The sequence below is a fragment of the Peromyscus californicus genome, unplaced genomic scaffold (assembly GCF_007827085.1).
Source record: "Peromyscus californicus insignis strain IS unplaced genomic scaffold, ASM782708v3 Scaffold_7__1_contigs__length_154581171, whole genome shotgun sequence".
Lineage (NCBI taxonomy): Eukaryota > Metazoa > Chordata > Mammalia > Rodentia > Cricetidae > Peromyscus > Peromyscus californicus.
The window spans coordinates 33,018,232-33,041,265 of NW_026294595.1; the positions used below are offsets into that span (position 1 = coordinate 33,018,232).

At 34.5% G+C, this 23,034-nt stretch overlaps 1 protein-coding gene across 3 annotated transcripts in view; it reads left to right on the forward strand.

Annotated features, from left to right (window-relative positions):
- The window catches only part of Kcnj3 (potassium inwardly rectifying channel subfamily J member 3), a 156,867-nt gene that overhangs the window by 32,434 nt on the left and 101,399 nt on the right, over nt 1-23,034 (forward strand). Inside the window, exon 3 of one of the 3 annotated variants that reach the window (XM_052723835.1) lies at nt 14,112-14,131. The exons of the other annotated variants lie outside the window; for them this stretch is intronic. Coding sequence (XP_052579795.1) covers nt 14,112-14,116 — 5 coding nt within the window. The 3' untranslated portion in view covers nt 14,117-14,131. Of the gene's footprint in view, nt 1-14,111; nt 14,132-23,034 lie in introns of those variants that run through there. 3 annotated transcript variants of the gene reach the window in all.

The window sequence follows — 23,034 nt, forward strand, 5'->3', positions numbered from 1 at the left end:
ATTAATTAAATGTAATTTGTAACAGTTCATAACAAAATAGTGACCCTTACTTTGAAATGCTATGTACATAAATGTCTGTGCTGCAGTTCACATATTCTCGATGCTTCATTATGTTAAAATGTCTTCTCTGTTAGCTTACTAGATACTGTTAATAGGCTCAGTGTCACTTTTTTCTTTTAAATTTATATATTTGGTTTCTGAAAGCACTGGGATAAATACATCTCCAATAGTGAAATTTAATGTTTGCAGAGTTGTTTGGATTTTCTGTAGAAGAATGTGGAACATGACATTTCAATTTACTGATGTTTAAAATATGTCAAATGTTAGAAGGAAGTTGGACTGCAATATTTAAGAGAATTTTCACATGTAGTGGTTATAAGCCTTTGGAGTGAAGTTGCCTGGTTCAGTCTCTCTGTGCTTTGTGTTATTTGTGTGATTCTAGATAAGTTGGTTTACTTTTTTTGGCTTGGTCCCTGTATACAATGAATTCAGGATGAAAGTACGTCATTACAATGTCCCCATTGAGGGTAGGCCAAGATTAACAACATCAAAATAAGATTGCACGGTGGATATGATTATCTCATTGCTATGTAAGGGCATCTTTAAGTAATAATAATCGTTGCTTTTATCATTAAAAATGTTTACTATGAGGCTGGAGACATGGTGAAGAAGTTAAGAACACCTGCTACATATTCAGAGGACTGGAGTTTGGTTCTCAGCACTCACAACTCTTAGCTTCCAACCACTTAAAGTTCCAGCTTCAGAAGGAGCTGATTCTTTCTTCTGGCCTCTATAGGCTCTCACAGGAAGTACACACAGACACACAGACACCACACACACACACACACACACACACACACACACACACACACACACACACACACACAGACACACACACAAATAAATAAATCTTAAAAATATTTAATAATGTAAGAGACTCAGTTTGCCAATTTTTGAAGACTAGAAACATCTTGAAACATATTAACATCTGTAATTTATACTAATCTGTGAAATTTAAATTTACAACATTTTAGAAACGAGTACCAAACATGTTTTTGCTTAGAAGCACAGGACTGGTATAATTACCAAAAAATAGGAAAACTAGATTAATTAGTTTCTGATTGGGAGTATTATATCTCAATTTGTACAATTACAATTGGTTTGCCAGCCAGACCATCATAGGAGAGGTTCTTCAATCCTATGATTTTAAATGCTATGACATAAAATAAAGTACTAAGATGAATAAATGGCTTCTGCTCATATGATTAGTCATGGTCATATAGTTTTCTTTTGAATTTGAGTGGGACCTTTAATGTAATAGTTAATATTTACAATATTACTATTATACATTTTTTTAATATCTTAACATTTGCTTCTAATTGACTCATTCCTTTATTTTTTTCTTTTCTCATAATATATGTGCTTTCCCTGGCTTCATTGTTATGTAAACCACCGAAGTGAAACAATATACGGACTTATAGTCACAGTGGACTTTAAGCATAGTGATTTCTTGTCACTGAGGACGGGGCAGAGACTGAGGACTAAGGGGTCATAGGGGAGAGCACCACCGACTCTATAAACCCTTTCTAAAAAGTGAGACAAAAAGAATAGTGTATGTATTATGACCCAAACAACAATGAGATCATTGAAATCAGAATGACCCTATTCAGAAAGCTTGATTTATCCTTGTGACACTTTCTCTCTACATCCTATTGTCCAAATTAGGAGTGCACTTCGTTTCAAAGAGTAGAAAACCCAAGATAGCTAGTTTACTTTTTATTTATAGTGAGATATTCAGAAATAGGCACTATTGCTAGCCCAGCTGCTAAAATAAGGCATTAGATTCCAACTCCTGCCTGTTTTTGCCTTTTTAAAGCATATGCTTTTCTTCCTTAAGAGTTAGAAATGGCTCCCTTAGGCTCAGGCATCATCCCAGTTTTAAGCTGAAAGAACTGGGGAAGAGTGAAGACCAGTAGCTCCTACTCCTAGAGATGGTTTTGTCGTTTTATTCAGAAAAAGGTATTTCCTAGGAAAACCTGTCTCTATAGCCTTGGTCACAACTACCTCCTTCCACCCCCTGGTCCCAATTGGATGAGTTTTAGTAATTCAGTATTTTTAGCTGTACATACTTTCTTGGACTAAATAAAGATTCTCTTTTTTTAGTGAGGAATAATGAGAGGTGGGAATGAATAATCTCACATATGAAAATGAATTCTTTCCTCGGCCAAGTTTTAAAAGTTATGCTAAAGAAATAAAATGAAAAGCATTGTTTTATATCAAATTTTCTAGCTTATTAACTTAAAAAGCTAAGTAATGAAACAAAAGAATGTTGTACTTTATTAGTAGTAAGTGACTTAGGAGGGAGATATGCTTGGTAGAGAATTACTAAATTGTGCATTATTAAACTGCATGGTTGTCAGCTTGTTAGTATGAAGTAAAACACTAACATATAAATGAAAACAAAACATAAAACAAAAAGCCAACATCAACTGTTTTTGATTGACCTATGAACATTGAATATTAAATGGCATGTGCAATGTTTTAGGAATGTCAAATTTTATTGTTTATTTAAATGTGCTTTTATTCCTGACACATACCAATCAAATTTCACCAAAGATTAGAAAATGTACCTTCAGTACATGATGCACTATTTTCTCACACTCCACAATAAATTTAAAAAAATTCCTTGCTTGATATGTAATTCAGTAAGCTTGTCAAAACTGAAATCACATATCCGAATAATTTATCAGGAGCTGCAAAGATGGACCATTGACTAAGAGCTCTTACTGCTCTTACAGAAGACAAGAGTTAATTTCGATCACCCATGTTGGGCAGCTTAACACCACCCATTACTCCAATTTCAGAGGATTTGACAGCATTTTCTGGCTTTCTTGGAGACCCATGCACACATAGAGACACACACATACATAGATATAAATAAAATGAAAAGAAGCTCATAGATTGGTGCCTAGCCCATTTGTCGTCAGAGAGGCTTCATCCAGTGACTGATGGAAACAGATGCAGACCCACAGCCAAACATTAGGTGGAGCTTGGAGAATCCTGCAGAAGACGGGGAGAAAGGCTTGTAGGAACTAGAGGGGTCAAGGACACTACAAGAAAACCCACAGAATCAACTAAGCTGGGCTCAGAGAGGCTCACAGAGATTGAATTAGCAATCAGGGAGCCTGTATGAGACTGACCTAAGCCCTCTGCCTATCTATTACATTTGTATACCTTAGTTTTCTTGTGAGAGTCCTAACAGTGGGAGCAGGAACTGTCTCTGATTCCTTTGCTGGCTTCTAGGACCCTACACCTCATAATGAATTGCCGTGCCCTACCTTAATATATGGGGAGGCGCTCAGTCTTACTGCAAATTGATATGTCATGCTTTGTTGATATCTATGGGAGGCCTGCCCTTTCTTAAACAGAAATGGAGGAGGAGTGGATTGTGTAGTGGGGACAGAGAAGGGTAGGAAGGGAGGGACTGGGAGGAAAGGAGGAAGAGGAAACTGCAACAGGGATGTAAAATAAATAAATAGATTAATTAAAAATAAGTAATTTGGAAGATTTTTTTCCTAAAAAAGAAGAATATAATTTATTTAAATGTGATGGCATGATTCATGTTATAAAAATACATGCAGTAAAAATGCCACTTAAGAGGTGGATATGCTGAAATGATCCTTGAGAATGTGAGGTCAAGGTGGATCACTCAGATGAAATGTTTCTTCAGGAGACTTTTCAGTTGTAAATATAATATTAGTTATTACCAAGACCAAAGGCTTGATGTGATGGTAAACTTTAATTGAAGCAGGTTATTGTATGAACATATTGCATGAACATATAATAAGATATGGGTGGTCAGATCTTAGGGTGTGCAGATAGCTTCTTTATGGTTAGGAGTATCCTGGAGAGTTATGAAAACTAAAGTACATGCAGTATATTTTTAATATAAACCATAGGCTTCCATTGTCCATCTTCACTGTCCTCTGACAACATGTCTGTCTTGTAATAGCAAATTCATAGCTAAATCAAGGACAGTCTTATTCCTAAAATATACATGAAATACAAAAAAATAAGCCAAATAATTCGATTAGTATGTTTTAAATACATATCATAGTTTCTGTTTAAATAATGATATTTATATAATATTGTCTGATTTGCTCATTGCTAGTGAGATTAGTCTTTCAGATAGGTGACAGGGAAATGAACTGGGATTTCAAGAGGAAATCAAAAGTAGGATTTAGTCTGATAATATTCTCCCAGGAAACATTTGATTTACTACTGCTTTTCTATTTGAGGGTGTTCTGGGTCACCTAGGTTTTCATTCTTTGATAATGAACAGTTTCTCCTAATGTTACATATTTGTATGTAGTGAAAAGTCAACACTGTTGTTCTACTGTGTGGATAAAAAGGGCAACAGCAATGTTTTGCTTATAGTGAGGGGAGATGAGACAGGCAAAGATGGAGAAATTTATTATCTTACTTTTGAGATCATACTGTAGTTATACAATTTCTCCCTTCTCTTTCCTTCTTCCAAACTGTCTCATATACTCTTCCTTGCTTTCTTTATGGTCTCTTTTTTCATTCAGTGCTGCTACACGAGGAACACAGAGTGAGAGAAATAGTCTTTCCTAGGGAAGATGATACCCACTGACTACACGATTACCAGTCAGTCCTGAAAACAAACATACAAGCAACAATATACAGACAGAGCAGATTGTATTCATGCATTTAAGAATATATAAAAACATATAGAAACACAGATATATGTATGAAAAATGATGTTTTAAAAAAATTTCCCATATGTGTTCAGAAGGAAAATGTTTCAGAGTACTTTGCCTTTTAGATGTAAAAGTGAACTTGAACCTTGGCCTGTGTCTCAGTCACTCCTCTATTGCTGTGAAATGACACCATGATAAAGACAGCTCTTATAAAAGAAAACATTTAATTGGGGGCTTGTTTACAGTTTCAGAGGGTTAGTCCATTATAATCATGACTGGGAACATGGTGACACACAGACAGACAGGGTGCTGGAGAAGGAGCTGAGAGCATTGCATGCTGACCTGCAGGCAGCAGGCAGAGAGAGACCCTGGGCCTGGCATGGATTTTTAAAAACTCAAGTCTCAACCTGAGTACCACAGTTCCTTCAACAAGGCCACACCTTCTAATTCTTCCCAAACAATTCCACTAAGAAGGTATGAAACATTCAAACATAAGCGCCTATGAGCACCATTCTTGTTCAAAGTATCACAGTCTTTGTGATACAAATTAAAACAAATCTGCTTAGCTATTAAGTTCAAAAGGACAGGTATACAGTTTAATGTTTATTATTGATTTGTCTTCTCATGACCTAAGGAATACTAAAGTTTTTCATGTTTTAGTTCTGAATTTCTGCATTTTTAAAGTTTCTTAAGTGTCCTGTTTATAAAAGAAAATGTTGTAATATAATTTGACATTCTCTAACCAGAATAAACCACGTGAGCATTTGTGTTTCTAGTTCTTTCTTTTCTTGACCAATGGAGTAACTTCTTACCCACTAGGGTTTGAAGAGATAAAAGACAATTGTGGACTTTAGTGGAGTCTTCAGAAATACATGAAGGAAACCATACAGCATCATATTTGGGAATAGGATCCAAAAGCTGTGTGGCTTCAATCTATTTCCTTCACTCAGCCTCACCATTTGACTTGAAGTTGTGCGTGGAGGAGATGGCAAGTTGGCATCTGAGCAACTCATAAGCTGTTCATTTCGACTTTCTATTCATTGTTTAGCTAACTGACCATCAAAACTCAGTGTGCAGTTGTAGGCCTGTTACAAGAATCTGAAAAGAGATCATTCACAGTCAGGCATTACTTACAGATTATTTGAAAGTATGAAGGTTTAAACAAGGATGGAAAATGCATTTAGTATTTTATCTATGATTTATTAAAATTAGAAATCAAATGAGATTTACATGGATTCTATGAAACAGAGGCCAATTCTGCCTAGGAGATTAATGGAAAAATTGGAAAAGACAACAATAACAACACCAAAACAAACCTTTGACACCAATTTTCACTTAATATATTGGTGTTTTGTTTTTCAAAATAAACTTTTTTTTTTATAAATGTAGAGATTAAACCAATCCATGTCACCTTGTAAGAATTCATTTTGAATGCTGAAATAGATTCTACCACTAGAAGATTCAGTTTCATATTAAAAAATTCTACATATATAATTCTCAATTGGCTCCCCCTCCCCTTATTCTATAAGAATTACATATTTGAATGAAAAATTAGATTTCAAGCCTCTAAAAAATGAACCCTCAATGTTTAGTTTTCAGTGAGAAATGCTGAGCATTTGATATAGATAACAAATGGTCAACCATTTCTAATTTGCTGTGAAAGACAAAATTATATTTTCCCAGAAGCATTAAATACAATATAAAATAAGTTGCTACTTCAAATATATTTTATAGATTTTGATTTAGGCCCCTTTTTGGATGGAGGGAGAATCCTGAATCAGTGGTATTCACCCACATCATCTCAAGTGAGTGATACCCACATCATAAAAAATTCTGGTCCTTAGTATTACTGCTAAAGCACTAGTTGAAATGACTCACAGACCAATGCCTCATACCACAAGTAGATGCTGGATGCATGCGTATGGGATTTTTAAAAAGAGAGAAAAACTACTCAATGAAAGTTAACACCTTGTTCTCTATTTGTAAAGCTATAAATAATTATATGACACATGGGACTTGTCAATCCTCAAGGAATTTTGTTTCCTTTTTAAAATTAATTTTATTTTCATTAAATGTATTTGGATCATGTTTTTATCTTTTCATAACCAAAGTCCTTCTAGATCTTTCTAATCTTCCTACCTACCTACCCAACTTCATGCTCTCTTTGAAAAAAGAAAACAGAAAAAAATCAATAATCAAAGTCTAATCAAAGACAAAAATAGCCCATTATGCCTCACTTCAAAAAAGGAAAAACACAAAAGCCCACAAAAAATGCAGTTCATTTTGCTGCAATAGTCAGTGAAGGGGCTGATTCAAGCCCCCAGGTAAGCTGCAAGGTTGAAATGTCAGAGTTTTGAGGAGTGAAGATCTGAAAGCATGAATGGAAAAAAGAAGATAGAGAAAAGAAAGCCATTTGGTCTTCTTTCCACAGCAAGTTCAGGTTGCTCAATTAGAAATCACGCTTATGTTCAGTCAAGTAACAGGAATGGCTTCAGCTGGATGGACTTTGAACTGCTGTTGCCTGGTCACTGAGAGGATATCTAAGTTTGTAATCATCAACATTAGTCACCTACGATAAGACAACCAGGCTCACCAGGCAAGAACAGGCTTCATTATGTTGAGGCTTTTCTCTAGACCCTAAGGCAAACATGGAAATTAGTAAAACATTATATTATTTTAATTTTATCTGGTGTCTTAGTCTATTTTTGGTTGCTATAATGCAATACCCAGATGTGTAGTTTGTAAGGAACAGAAGTGTATTAGGCTCATAGTTTTGGAGTCTAGGAAGTCAAAGAGAATGACTGTGTATGTGGAAGATGAAGTGAGTGAATGAGGCAGAAGAGAGGTAGTGCGTGTAACAAACCCACTCTTGGGATAAGGACTATGGCCCAGTCACAAGAGCATAGCCCCCAGACTCACACTATTCCTTTTGAAAATTAGTTTTAGTATTTATTTTTATTTAGTACACTCACTATTGGGTTTTAGAATGACATTTTTCTTTCATGTGTGTCATTGTAATTTGTCTTCAATCATTTCCCATCCCCAGGACCGTTCCCATCTTTCTCCCTTTAGCCAGTTCCCTTTGGCTCCTGTTAGTCTACATTTCTGCACTCTCTTTTGCATGTTATCCATCACCTCGGTTTTCAACCTCACATAACCTTTCTTCTTCCATTATCCTCTTTATAATTTCATGACCTATAAACATGCACATATAGCATATGCATATGTAAGTACATAAGTAATTTTAATGTTCTGTATATGAGAGAAAATATGCAGTATTTGTCTTTTGGAGATCAATTTGTATAATTTGGTTAACATTTTTATTTCCAGTTTTAATCACCTTTCCTCAAATATCATGTTTTCATTCTTATTTATAGCTGCACATAAATACCTTTTTAATGTGTACTACATTTTCCTTATTCATTCATCTGTTGATGGACATCTAGACATCTAGACTGATTCCTTTTGTGAATAGCACAAATACAAAAATGTATGTAAAAGTCTTTCTGTGGCATATTAACTTAAAGTCTTTTGAATATATAACCAAAAAGTATAAATACAACCTTTTTATTTTTAATGTTTTTATATGCATTGGTGTTTTGCCTGCATGTATGTCTATGTGAGGGTGTCAGGTCCTCTGGAACTGGAGATACAGATAGGTGTGAGCTGCCATTTGGGTTCTGGAAATTGAATGCAGGTCCTCTGGAAGAGCAGTTAGTGGTTATAACCACTGAGTCATCTCTCCAGGTCCAGTCCCAATTTTTTTAAATATGGGTATAGGTTTGTGTAATTTGCTATATAAGTGTGTGATGGATTTGCACATGTATGCATGTTCTATCCATGTATGTAAAGGGCAAAAGAGGACATTGGGTGTCCCTCCCTATCATTCTTCACTTTATTATGATAGGATCTCTCACTCTCAGGTGTTCAGATACTTCTGCCTCCACTGCCTCCCTCATCCCCGTATTGGGTTAAAGACATGCAATGTCAAACTTAGTAGCTGGATGCTGGGATCCAGACTAACCTTTCATCCTTATGCTTACAAAACAAGCACTATTACCTACTGGGCCATCTCTCCAGCTTCATAAACACAGTTCTAGTTTCAGTTTTGTGAGGAACCTCCATACTGACATGCATAATGGCTGCACATGTTTGCATTCCTGCTATCACCCAATAGGTATTATTCTTTTCAGTCATCTCCAGCATTTGTCATTTGGTTTTGTGATGATAGCCATTCTGACTGGAGTAACAGAAGATCTGAAAGCAGTTTTAATTTGTATTTCCATGAGAGCTAAGATGTTAGACCTTTTAAGCAGTGCTGTTTGGCCATTTGTATCTCTTCTTTTGGCAACGGTCTACTGAGTTCATATGTCCGTGTGTTGATTCAATGAAGTGGCTTTTGGCGTTCAGTTTCTACAGTTCTTTATACATCATGAATATTAACATTCTGCCTGATGTGTAATTGGTAAAGATATTCTCCCAATCTGTCAGCAGTCTCTTCACACTGATGAGTGTTTGCTCTGTGGTGCAGAAATTTTCTTTGCTTCATGTAAAGCATTTGTCAATTTCCCCGATTATTTCCTGTGCTACTGGAATCTTCTTCGGAAAGTTCTTGCTTATCCTAAAAGGCCTTTTCTAGCAGTTTCAAAGTAGCATACCTTACATCAAGGTCTTGATACAAATTAAAATTCCAACCACTTTCTTCACAGAACTAGGAAAAACATCCCCCAATTAATTTGGAAGTACAAAAAAGCAGATCTCAGTTAAAAGTTCAGTACTGGAGGCCTAAAATACCTAAACTAAAATTATATTTTAGAGATATCTTAAGAAAAATATGTTAACCACACAAAAATAAACTTATGGAATAGAAGAAAGCACCCAGAAGTGTGTTCACAGGTTTACCAGCTACAACCAAGGTAAGAGATATGGAGTACCTGTGGAGATGAAGTTACAGCATTTGTGAGATACTTGGTGGGAGTGAGGGGAATGGAAGTTAGGTCCTCTGCAAGAGGAGTATACACTCTTAACTGCTTTGAGTAATCTCTCCACCCATACAACTATCTAATACTTTTTAAAAGCTATAAAAAACACATTGGGGAGAAGACAGTCTCATCTTTGAAAATAAAGTATTTTCTGGCCGGGCAGTGGTGGCGCACGCCTTTAATCCCAGCACTTGGGAGGCAGAGGCAGGCGAATCTTTGTGAGTTCCAGGCCAGCCTGGTCTACAGAGTGAGATCCAGGAAAGGTGCAAAGCTACACAGAGAAACCCTGTCTTGAAAAAACCAAATAATAATAATAATAATAATAATAATAATAATAATAATAATAAATAAAATTAAAAAATAAAGTATTTTCATTCTTTGAGAATGTTATAGAAAAATTTTGATTATTTTCACCACTTCCTGAGTCCTATCACATCAACCCCTTACCATCCCAACCCTCTTGACTTCATGTCCTCTTTTAGTTTTATATATATATATATACCCACTGAGTCCAATTTTTGCTACCATATACTTCAGGGTGTGTGGGTTATCAATTGGAGCATGTCCCACATTCTAGGTGAAACTCCCTTAAAGAAAACTGACTTTCCCTTCCCTAGAAGTCATCAACTTTCCCTAGCTCTCCAGGTAGGGATAGGGGTTCATGAATCTCTCCCTTCTTCGTTTTAGAACATTACTAATTTGGTCCTGCAAAGGCAACTACAGTTGCTCTGAGTTCATGGATGTAGCAGTCATGTCATATCCAGGAGATGTTTCTCTTTGGTCCTCCTCAACCTCTGGCTCTTAAAATCCTTCATCCCAACTGTTCCTTGATGTTCCCAGAACTTTAGTGGGTGGATGATATAGATGTCCTTTTGGGAGTTGAATGTTCCATGGGCATTTGTTTGCAGCCCTTCAATCAGTCATACATTTCTGCATTAACAGAAATACAAAATACAGGGATCCATCTCTGATGAGGAAAAGATAACCTCTAAGAAACAGGCCTGGAAAACTGTATTTCCTTCCATATATAGATGAATGAAGGCAGATTTATATGTCTCCCCTTCCACACAAAATCCACCTCTTCTTAAAGGTCCCAACTCTTGACTGTTACAATGACAAATCACATTATTAGTTTTCAAGGAGATATTTAATCCAAGGATTTGAGACATGTTTAACAAATTTTAAGATTTGGTTACATGAATACAAAATATCCTCATGTATTCAAAAATCCATAAGTCCATTTTAAAGTTAAAAGTGAGCCATGTAAATATTCTGACCATTATTTAAAATATAAATTTTCCTTTTTTATATTGTATTATAGATGGCTTTTAAAATTAACCATTTAAAGCAGATTATTCAAATTTTCTGGAGAAACGTATTTTTAGCTCTCACACAGCAATTTCTTTTGTGTAAAAACAAAACAAAAACTAATAAATTTTGCTTCTGGATGGCAAGCATTGTCTAGTTCCATAGCAAAATATGATATGGATTTCAAAAATATCTCTATGCTTATAATTTGATATAGTAAAATTTGTAAGAAGTTCAGTTCAGTTTCAATTTCCAAGTTGTAAAATTCCCATAGTGGTAAAGATTCATGAACAGAGCCTGAGTATTCCCTTAAACCCAAAACCACAGATAAAATGTAAAATAAATGAAACACTAACTTTCTGAATATTGGGAATCAAATAAGGAAGGGCAATGATGCCCAAAAGTTAACAAACAGACAAACTCAGACTACTGACTTGCCCAGCTTCTTGTATATTTTAAGACTGTGTTATTAGAAGAGGTCTTAGGTTGAGCCTGAAGGTTTTCTTGAATTGAGGAAGACAACTAGGAGCCCAGAGAAGATAAAGAGTCCAGAAGTCACAAAAACTCATACCTGAGAAGAGAAAGCTAGAACAGAAAAGACTATGGATACTTGCAAAGTTTACAGTCTTAGGCTGGGCATGGTTCAGTTAATGCTTATGAGGAAGCTATCTGTGTTAGTCTTACTCAAAAAATTATAGGTAGATGAGCCAGAAAGCATGACAGTCTGGAGAGTAATGCTGTTCATGTCAAACAGAATAGAAAATCTCATAATTCATAAGTGATCACATAAAATAGTCAAAAGACTTTGCTCAGTGTCAGGACAAAATCAGCTCTAGATTAAAGCTTGTTCCAAATCTGCTTGGCAATGTTTAAAAGCAGTACTTGAAAATCTGAATCTATTTCCAAGCAACTTAATCATGTTCAGAAGAAAGCTCATCAATAACTACAGGACTACAAAAATCTTTAGTGTATAACAATGTTAATAGTTTCTGGCATCCACCAAAATAATTTTTAATATTATTTGAAAATGTTTTCTTAAATGCATTTAGCATGATTGTGTGTGTGTGTGTGTGTGTGTGTGTGTGTGTGTGTGTGTGTGTGTGTGTGTTTGCATGTTTGTGTGTAGGTGCACATATGTCAGGCTTCCATGTGGAGACAGGAAGACTCCTTTCAGAAATTTGCTCCCAATGATCAAATTAAGGTCACCATGCTTGTGGAAGGTGCCTTTTTACCCACTGAGCCATATCTCTGGGTTAACTTTAGTACCTATTTTAAATACCCTCCCCAAATAGTTATGTCTTTTTATCATATACTACTGTTAATACACCAACATGAATAAATACGGAAGCATAAATAGAAAAAAAGTCCTAAATCTCTTATCACTTTTAGATATGCTAAAATTCAAAACTGACATCTTTAGAGAACAGAATGTCAGTTAGGCACTGTTTCAGACTTGTCAACGTAGTTGAGTTGGTTTAATTCTGCCATGTGAAGGGATAGTAATCAGTTCTACTATTGACCACCCAATTGACCTTAAACTACTTCAGAGGCATATGTACCCGTTTTTTTATATGACTTCCATTGTATCAACACCTGAAATATTCTATGATGGATAAAAAGATTTTTCTTTTCTTTCGAGGATCCGTTCTCTCAAAAGTTCAGATTCTGTTTGCAATTGAGATTCTTAGAACTCTTACTTGATATCAGTGCTGAGATTTTGAAGGGCGAGTTTGTATTTTCCTCATTTAATAATTGAATAATTGTTATATGCTCTCTCCCATCTCTTGCCAATCACTCTCTTCCTTGTCCTTGTATGAAGAGTATTCACTCTTCCTCTTTATGCTACCACACTGCTAACACCAGCTGGTACAGGCAACCTAGGCAGCTACCCAGGGCAACTAAAGTCATTGATCTTAGAGGAGGACCTAGTTTCCACTTTACTATATCAGCATAATTCTTAACCGTATTCTTAATATTTGTCCTTAAACCCACAGGTAAACATAATTCTCATCCTCACCAAGGAGACATCTCTTTCTTTGACTTTAAAATTTTGTTTAGCCGAAAATTAAAATAGCCCAATAGTGAGTTATCCTAAGTATAGACTTGGAAAAGTGCTTAGAAATGTACTACAGAGTTCTGGGGATATTGCTTTAGATAGTACCTGCCAAAAATGCCTTAACAAATGTTTGTTTTTGCTTTTCATGCTTTTATTTTACTATTTGGGAAATAAGTCAATATTTTCTTATACTCTTAATTTTTAATATGGCATGTGTCATCTAGGCATATTTTTGAGTTTACTTCTCTGCAAAAGACATGATCATCAGTGGAGATGGAAATGAAAAGGGCTAGCTGATGATAAGACCCCATGATCAATTTGCCTCCAAATGAAAGACATAAAAGTGGATAATACAGGCTTTACAAGGTGAAGTAGAAAATGAACTGGGTAAAATGTTTACCAGTGACATTCCTTTCAAGAATTTGTAATTCTTGAAGCTTCATTTAATTACAGTTTGCTTTTACTCTTATATTAAAAAGGGAGAAAGGGACAATATTCAAGCCCCCTCAGGAAGACATTCTCCAGTGACTCATGCTCAGTACCTTGCAATGATAATACTTTTTCTGTGAAGCATTGACTAGGATAGAAACCAGACTGCAAAGCACAGGGAAATCTCATCTGAAAAACACATGGAAGCTCATATTGCTTCCACACATTTTGTGGAAAGCAGATAACCCCAGGATTTTCTTTCATTTCTTATGAAATCTGACATTATTGGAGGAAGTTAGATAGAGCTTCGTAATCTTTTTTATTCTTTAATTATCATAGTTTTGTTTGTGCACAAAGCTGAACAGAACGAGCATAGTTGAATTCCCACAGTACTGAAAGAAAGCAAAACCCAACAAGGTAGCCGTTCTTACTGTTAGGAACTTTGGTTGAGACAGAGACCCTTCTAAAAACACTGTCTCCTAAACACTCTAGGCTTTAGTGTCTAGGTTATCTGTTCCCCATGTTTTTTTTTAAAGCTTGATACATACATTTATGAACTCTTATGTAACATGGGCCTTTCAAGCTAAAATAACAGCTTCTGTCTTTATGTTGCAGAATGAGATATGGTAGCACCAGCGTATCTTTCTAGCTTGAAGTTGAAGAATGTCCGTCCTGTACACCTTCAACTTGCTTTCCAGGTTCCCAGTTTTCACACTGCATTGTCTCTTTCATTCCTACTGTCTGCTTGGCCCACTGTCTCAATTTTCAGCCTTATCCTTAGGAGCTGATGTCACTGTCAGCAGGTCCCTTTTCTGATTCAACTTGTTGTGAAAGACATGTTGCAGCTTAACATGTTTAAAGTGTATAAGCTAAAAATATTTTCAGATAAAGGTGAAAATTGGACAAAAGTGAAAATCCAAATTTAACAGTTCTTGTGTAAGCACAAACCAGATTTTAATAAGGGATGTCTGCTTTTTGTTTGGTATTAATTATAGGTTGTTTTTCATTTTTAATGCTGCATGCTACATGGGAGCCACCAGTTTTTATCTCCACATGCTTGCCAGGGTATTGTTAAACAGAGAAAGATTTCCTTATTGTTTTGTTCAGCCCTACACTGTGATTGGACACTATTTTTAGTAGTGGCTTCTGTTATTATTTTCTTGCTTGATCATATGTTCCTTGTTGTTGCCAATGATTAAAGAAAAAAATCAAAACAAAACTGCCTGCTGGTTTCTTGGAAACTAGTTCAATAAAAATTTTACATCACATCCCACAAAGCAGTATGCTCATTTTTGTTAATAGAATTTCATAGTATAACAGCGTAATGGAGGCCATTTTTCATTAGGAGGGCACTTTTGTTTTCTCATGTGTTCTCTGTTGCTGTTGTGGAGGACGATGCTTCTTTAGAGAGAAATTATAGGATTCTGATGTCATGCCCTCAATGAGACTTTCCAGTTTTAGCATCTGTCCCCTTGGCACTTTTCCTGGTGTTGACAGTTGGGCAAGAAGACACCCCTGGGTTTTGTGAAGTGCTCCTGCTACAGATGGCAGGCATTTGCTTTTAAAGACTTTGTTTTAGCACTAACTCCCTTTGTAATCTCATGTATATATACATACATATATTTTGTTGAGCATTTTATGTAATAAAAATTATGCCACACATACAAATTAAGTGTAAAATCACTTAATGTTGCTCACGATATATGGAATAAAAACTACAGATTTTGAATTTACAGAATTTGCCACTATGGATCCTATATCTGACTTGCCTGACTGAAAGTAAAACACATTGTAAAAAAAGACCAGGAGGAAGCACTTCAAGAGCTTGCTTTGATGTTTGGGATAAAGTACCAGGGAGCTGAATATTTCACTCCCTATAACATAAATTTCCAGAGAATCCTGTAACTTGAATTAATTGTGAGACCATATTTCCTCTCTCTCTTTTGATAGTATTGCATCAATGCATTTTGTGAAACACAGCTTTTTAAAAATCTTAGAAAACACTAACTTTCACATGTTAGTGGTATTTATCTGTCAGTCTGTCTAGCTGTATCATCTATCTATCTATCTATCTATCTATCTATCTATCTATCTATCTATCATCTATCTATCTATCTATCTATCTATCTATCTTTCTATCATCTACCTACCTATTATCTATCTATCATATATATCTATCTGTTTGTCTGTATGTCTATCTGTCTATCTGTCCATCTGTCTGTCTATCTGTCTGCCTATCTGTTTCTCTGTCTATCCTTAGATATATATCTATGTCATCATCATTAAATATCATTTATATATCTCCATCTTTGTCTCTACTTCTACCTCTGCCTAACTCACACCCTTCCCCATCTATCTGGGTATTGATGCTGGAAACTCAAGAACTGGGACCTGATCTATAAGGACCCTCCTCATAGCCCTTGGATCTCTTTGGGGGACATTGCTCCATGTTTTAGGGCTCTGTGTAGGAGATGTAGTAATCTTCCATATTTTGTTATTGCATATTTCTCATCATAAAAGTTGAATTTTATTTATTAAAAATAAAAAGAATCATGGCAAGCACCTGAAGATTAAAGCTTTTCATGTTACGTGGAAAATTCAGAGTATTTGTACTCTTTCACTTCTAGGCCTCTTACCCAACATTCTTGAAAATCAATTGTGAAATGTATTCCCCCCATTATTACATCATAAAAATAGATGACATTTTTGTCTACATGAGCAGTAATAACACATCACTTATTTCTTAAAAATCTATCTGCTTTTTATGAAACATCAGTCTAGGCCTCTAGTCAGCTATCTGCTCCCTGCTGTTGCTTTTGAAAATCGGGGAGCTACACAGTACTGATGTATCTTTAGTGCACTCCAAACTTGTAGTATTTTTTCACTGTGAAGATTCCTTCAGTGTTTAATTTATTAGGAAATGAGAGAAATGAGTATTGACATAAAATGCCTTTTGAGCTGTTAATGGCCCCTACCACTTCCCTATCAGTGGGAGTGGGGCTGATATGTTCTTATGTTATTATTTATAACTTAAAAGGATTTATAAGAGATAAAACTATATAACTTTCGCTGGGATTTGTCATCACTGAGGCCCTATTAGTCATAATATTGTTCTGTTTTCTATCCTCATTCCAAGAAATCAGGAATAGCTTGCCTCATTAATGTGTCTAAAATCTGAGTCTTCCATACGATGACTATCTACTCTCGATTGGAATCAAACAACATCTTATTTCATCTCCACACGAGAAAAAATAGAGCTCAATAAAAATATTAATAACCGAACACAGAGGCAATTTCGCAGAGAGAAATGTGCCTTGACTCATAGGTCTCAGAAGTGAAAAAATCTTGGACCCTGAACTAGTAGTACTTCCACCCACAAAAAAAAAAGTACTGAGAAATTTGCTGGGACATAGATACCTACTAGGATATGAAAACCAGGAACATTCAGAAGTATCATTTGAGATTTCAGTGTCTGAGGCATGAAAATAACCTGCTTTTGAATGAATTTTAAGTGGACTTGGGTAAGTAGCATACTTATTGGTGTACAATTTTCACCAAGGTTAAAGTTCTTCAACCTTTCTTCTTGGATAAGATATTCCCCTTAGAGATTGTTGGAGCTTCTTGTCTCTGCATCGTACTCCAAAATATAACACATAACCAAATGAAAATGTCCTGTCAACCTGTAGGCCAACGAATTGTAGTCTACTTTAACTCAATGCTTGGATAGAATTTATAGCTGGTTTTTGCATGCCTGTTCTGTTCTTAGAAAGTAATGTAATATCCTATTTTGAATCAAATTCGAGTCATTTGATTGACTACTTTTCTTCTAATTTCTTTTTTATGTGCTTGAAATATGGTGGAATTTCAAATAAAACCTATAGTGTAGTAAACATATGTTGGCATTTTATTGTATAGTAGTTCATACTGACTGTGCAATGTAGAGAAGTTTTTCAGTGGCATTCAAGTGTGATGTCCTCCAGTGAAAGCAGCTGAGAGTTGAGAACGCATAGGATTTCTTGTATCCAACTCTAATATATTAATTAAGAAATCAGAGCAGATTATCAACTATATTCATATATATAGTTATATATGAATTGAAAAATTACCTGGAAACCTATACTTTTATCCATCCGTTGGCATTAGAACAGCAAATTAAGTAATAACCCACATTCTCAAGCAACTGCTGAGTAGAACCCACCCAAATATTTGAGGCTAAAATTGTCAGTGAGAAGATTAAAAGATATGCCAAAGAAGACATTTTTTTTCTTTTTTGTTGTTGTTCACAGACATTGTGGTCCACAAGGACTTTATCTGTTTTTTTATTTTATAATTAATTTAATTTTACATATCAGCCATGGATTCCCCTGTCCTCCCTCCTCCCCCCAGCCCCTCCCTCCCCCCAATACACTCCCCATTCCCACCTCCTCCAAGGCAAGTTCTCCCCTGGGGATTCAGCTCAGCCTGGTAGATTCAGTTGAGGCAGGTTCAGTCCCCTCCTCCCTTCACCCAGGCTGAGCAAAGTGTCCCAGCATAGGCCCATTTTTACTTTCATATGAACTTGAACACTGGATATTTGGTAATTGTATCACAGATATAGGAAAATTAAACACTGCCTATAGTTTTTTTTCTCACTTGACAATAAAAAAAGACATGATTTGCAAAGTGCTTTGCATATTTGACCTGACCAGATTCTGTAATTCAGAACTATTAATATTGTCCTTCTCTAGCATCAGTAGAAATCATTTCCTTTTAAGGATTACCTTAATTACCTGATGCACTGTACAAAGAAAATCACACCTTGGACTGGTACAGGTAGTGGTTGGGTAGAGTGCACCAACAAGCCAGTCAAGCTGCTACTCTTATAGAAACCATTGATTTTGTATAAACTGTCATCTAGGAATATAGCCACCAAACATTAAATAATGGGTTTAATGTCAAGCATCTTTGAAATGCATATAGTTGATACCAAGTGATTCCTATAACTAATCAAATCTTTCTTAGAAACTACCTGCCGTTATGCAAAGTATTGTGTGCAGGTTACGAAACAAGCTACATTTGTCCAAAAGTTTCATAAGCCCTTTCTGTGGGGGATGACGGTAGTAGATAGATTGCCAACCACTAGGATGGAACCTACACTGCTAATCTCACATTTTCACAGGTACGCTACATATGAATGCAACAAACAAATTTAAGTTATCTGTGATGGATACATAGGTACCTCAACTATTCAGTTCTCTGAGCATGTATTATAGTTATAACTCAAGACAGTTTATCTGTGGCTTTTCTCTATTTAAAGCACACTTCGATGCTGGATTTATCTCTTAGCTTTATGACTTTGGCAATGTAAGATAAATTTTGTTATATTCATTTCTCTTATCTAGTGGAAAGATTATATATATAATATAATCTTTTTTATATATATATAATATATATATATAATATAATCTCATAGGGAGAGGTGGTCTATTAACCAGGAAGCCAGCATTCAACTACCTTTCTTTTGTATGAATTCAAAGCTGGAAATTATGTTTAAAATAATTTATCTTCTATAAATGTCTAATGGATAAAAACCTAGTGTATAAAAGTAGGAAGAAAACGCTTAAGATGTTGGTTTTTCTTTTCTCCTTATCATGATCCTCCCATTGAACAGATAATGAGATAAATGAAGCATGATGTGCAATGTGCAGCATATAGGTGAAACTGGTCCTCATAAGAAGCAACATGATGTTTAATTAAAGCACTCCTACATTATGCTGTTGTAATTAATCACATGACTTTAAAAGTTTCTGGACATATAATAATAGGTTATAAATTTTGATGATTTGTAATAGCCTAACACTATTACTATTGCTAATGTGATAAGAATACTAAACAAGACTTCAGATAATACCAATATATGTAAATGTATGAAACTTCAAAAAAATTATTGATTATACTTAATAAGTGTTAACTTACCTCCTAAACTGTATAGCATTCCTGTTCTATTGTTCTTACGGAGACTGCTGGCTTTTACAAGCACAGCTTCTGAACTGTGCACTTCAGCTCTGCCCTATCTCATCCTAACATAAATACACAAAGGTGTAGCTTTCAGTAATCACCAGGCAGTGTGGACGCAGCTGCAGTCCCTAACTTCTTGTTTCTTCTATCAAACGTTGCAAACAGTAGAGCCAATTCAACATGGAGTTTTGATTTGTCTTTGTAGCAATATTATGGATCAATGGCTTTTTCTGGTTTTGTCTAGATTGTTCATGAAATAACCTTTGAAAACTTATACTTGGGTTGGACAAATTAATTCTGAATATGATCATTACAATAGCAACAAGGTTTTAAAACAATTAAAAAATAAAAATTCTGTGAATTTTACTTTCTATCATTTTTATAAATTTTTGAAATGGATGTTTAACCTACAAAAACATATTTTTAATATACATTAAATATATAATATATAAATACATAATGTATCATTATATATATATAACTTAATATACATTTTCTTCTGTAAAGAAGTACATTTAAGATAAAAATATCCAAGGGTCTCATCCCCACTCACTCAAGTTCTCCTATCCTTTCTCATTACCTTGTGACTGATAAAAAATTAATTTATTTTTGTGCTAAGATATTTAGAATTTCATTTTAGTTGCTAAATACATGCCATTTCATGTTTTTATGTAGAAAGTTAAGCTTTAGAGAGTTTGGTTTTTATTATTATTATTATTACTATTTTTGTGTATTTGTGTAATGCTGAGTGAATGTATGCCAGCCACAGTTTGTGTGAGTGTGTGTGTGTGTCTGTGTCTGTGTAGGTGAGAAGACTAGTTTTGGGAATCAGTTCTCACCTTTCATTGTGTGTTAATGGAATCCAGTTCAAGTTGTCATGCTTCTGCAGCAAGAATTTTTACTTTACCAGCTATCACACTAACTCCTAAAGTTAAGCTTTTTATTCACTAGCTTATGTAGTTTCTGTCCACAAAATGATATATACTGTATGGTTTACCCCCATTAAACTGTATATATTTATTGGGTGTTCTTTTCTTTATATTAAAAATTCACCAAGAGATTAAACTGGTTTTAGAATATATGTGATAAAATTGTGGAATTTAATCATAAAAAAACAAGTGCTCTATGTTTCCATTAGTTTATAGGAGATCCTTAATTAAAGTACATAGACATAGCAGCTTAGACAACAGAAATTTACTGTCTCTCAATTCTTAAGTTAGAAATGCCAATTCTAGCTTGAGATGGATATGGATTTCTTCTGAGGACTTCTTTTTGGACTTGGAGATGTTAGGCTTCTTTCTGTCTTCACACAGTCCTATTTCTTGCTCTACCTGTCCCTAATCTCTTCTCAGAAAGATATTAGTTTTGTTGACTTTGTGCCTTTCCCCATTATTTTATTTCAATTTAACTGTCTTTTTAAAGTCTCTCTGCCTTTCCCTCCTCTCTCTATTATACCCACATTCTAAGCATTCAATATGCAGGATTTTAGTATTTTAGAAAAACACTTTTAAAACATAAAGTAGATAGCAATTATTTTTTACAGAGTTAAGGCAATTTACTTTCCTTTATCTTATTTCAAAATAAAATTCAAAATAACCCCTTCTTCCAAATTCTTATGCAATTGAAATGTAAACCATTATGTAACTATAAATGTGAATAACTCTCAGAAAGATTATAAAAGATATAAAAAAAATTGAACTGTTGAAGAAGAAATTGAGAAAAAAATACTTATTTTTTTTGTTTGTTTCTTTTTTTGTTTTTGTTTTTGCTCAGGGTTTCTCTGTGTAGCCCTGGCTGTCCTGGAATTGCTCTGTAGACCAGGCTGGCCTTAAACTGTAGATCTGAGTGCTGAGATTAAAGAAGCTATTGGTAACGTGACTAGCCATAGATTAAATCTAAATTAAGCATCAGCAGAATTAAAGGATGGGTAATAGAAAGAAAATGTGACAACAAATGAAAATGTGTAATAATAGCAAAACAGGAAGCAGTTTAATAAAAAGCATTGGTATACTTTGTGTACTAGCTATTTTTTAAGACAGTAATCTTGTCAAGGCAGTGTTATTAACCCCAGGTGAATACCTTAATTTTTTCAGATTAGACCTTAATTTTGACTTGTGACTTATGTAATGATATTGTTGTAATGCATACTAATGTTATAATCGGGAGGGCAAAGTTTGGTTATGTGTCAGGTCCACATTATTTTCAGTACATTTCATGCCAGTTACCCTCTGCCAGGAACAAGGTGAAAATGCTTGTAAGTAGGACCTCTTACTGCCTGAATTCAGTCAGAGACAACAGACGACTTACTAAAATTGTGTTGATACCAACATTAGGAAGATGTCCTTTTCATTTCTTATGAGTGTTTTTAATATTAGAAAATCATCTTAATCATATAAGTTGTCCTACATGCATGTTGTTTTGTAAGTGTACATTTTATTAGGTTAGCTTTAGATACATTATGTTTTGTAATTTACATTCGAGTCTGCTTTTTGTGGCTGTTTATTTTAGCCATGTTAATAACTTAATCAACAGATTTTAAATATTATTCAGATGATAGTCCCCTACTCAAACTTTGTACCTACTTTATTTTTATGACATTGATTTACTTTTTATCATTGTTATATTTATTTATGTTTTTGTTTTTGAGATAAGGTCACACATTCTAACTTAGGCTGTCCTGGACTCACTACACAGCCCAAGCTAACCTCAAATTACATGCAGCTGTTCTCTCTGAGTTTCTTGAGTGCTGGAACTACAAGTGCGACCCACCTAACCCAGCTTTAATGTTTCTTTAAAATAGACAAATTTGACACTGTCAAGCAATAAAATAAAGAAATAATTATTTAAAAACTGTACATTTGTTATTTTTGAAATAAGTTTAGATTTAGAGAAATGCTACATAAAGTTCTTACTTTACTGTCTTTTAACATTCATATTTTTCATAACCATAATACAATGGTAAAAATCATGAAATTTTCATTATCTTGGTAATTCTTTACTATAAACCTTACTTGTATTTTGCAAAACGAACTACTAATATCTTTTATTAAATAAACTTTAAACAAAATTTTTGGATTTATAGAAATACTTCAAATGAAAATATTGCCATTTTTATCATGGATAAACATTTACTTTTGTCAATATTTGTGCACCCATTAAAATTTAGTTATTTCTTTAATTCATTTTTACAATAAATTCAGTATACATTTGAAAATTTAATCAACTTATCACAAGTCGTTAAATTTGAATAACCATTCTTTCAATAAAACTTAGATGTATGGAGAAGATGGGAAAGGACTTTTGTGTATTGGTTTATTTGATATGAAGCTATTTTGTACAGGGTTTTTCATCTATTGTTTAAAGGAATATTATCCTACAATTTGTTTAAGTTCAAATATATAATTAATATATTTAACAAGTTTGTCATTACTATATCAGAGATGTGAAATAGTAATGTTTGTAAAAGATTTATCAATTTAAAACAATTAACTTAAAATATTATTTCTACCTAAAGTGTGATGGAATTTACTAACAAATGTCT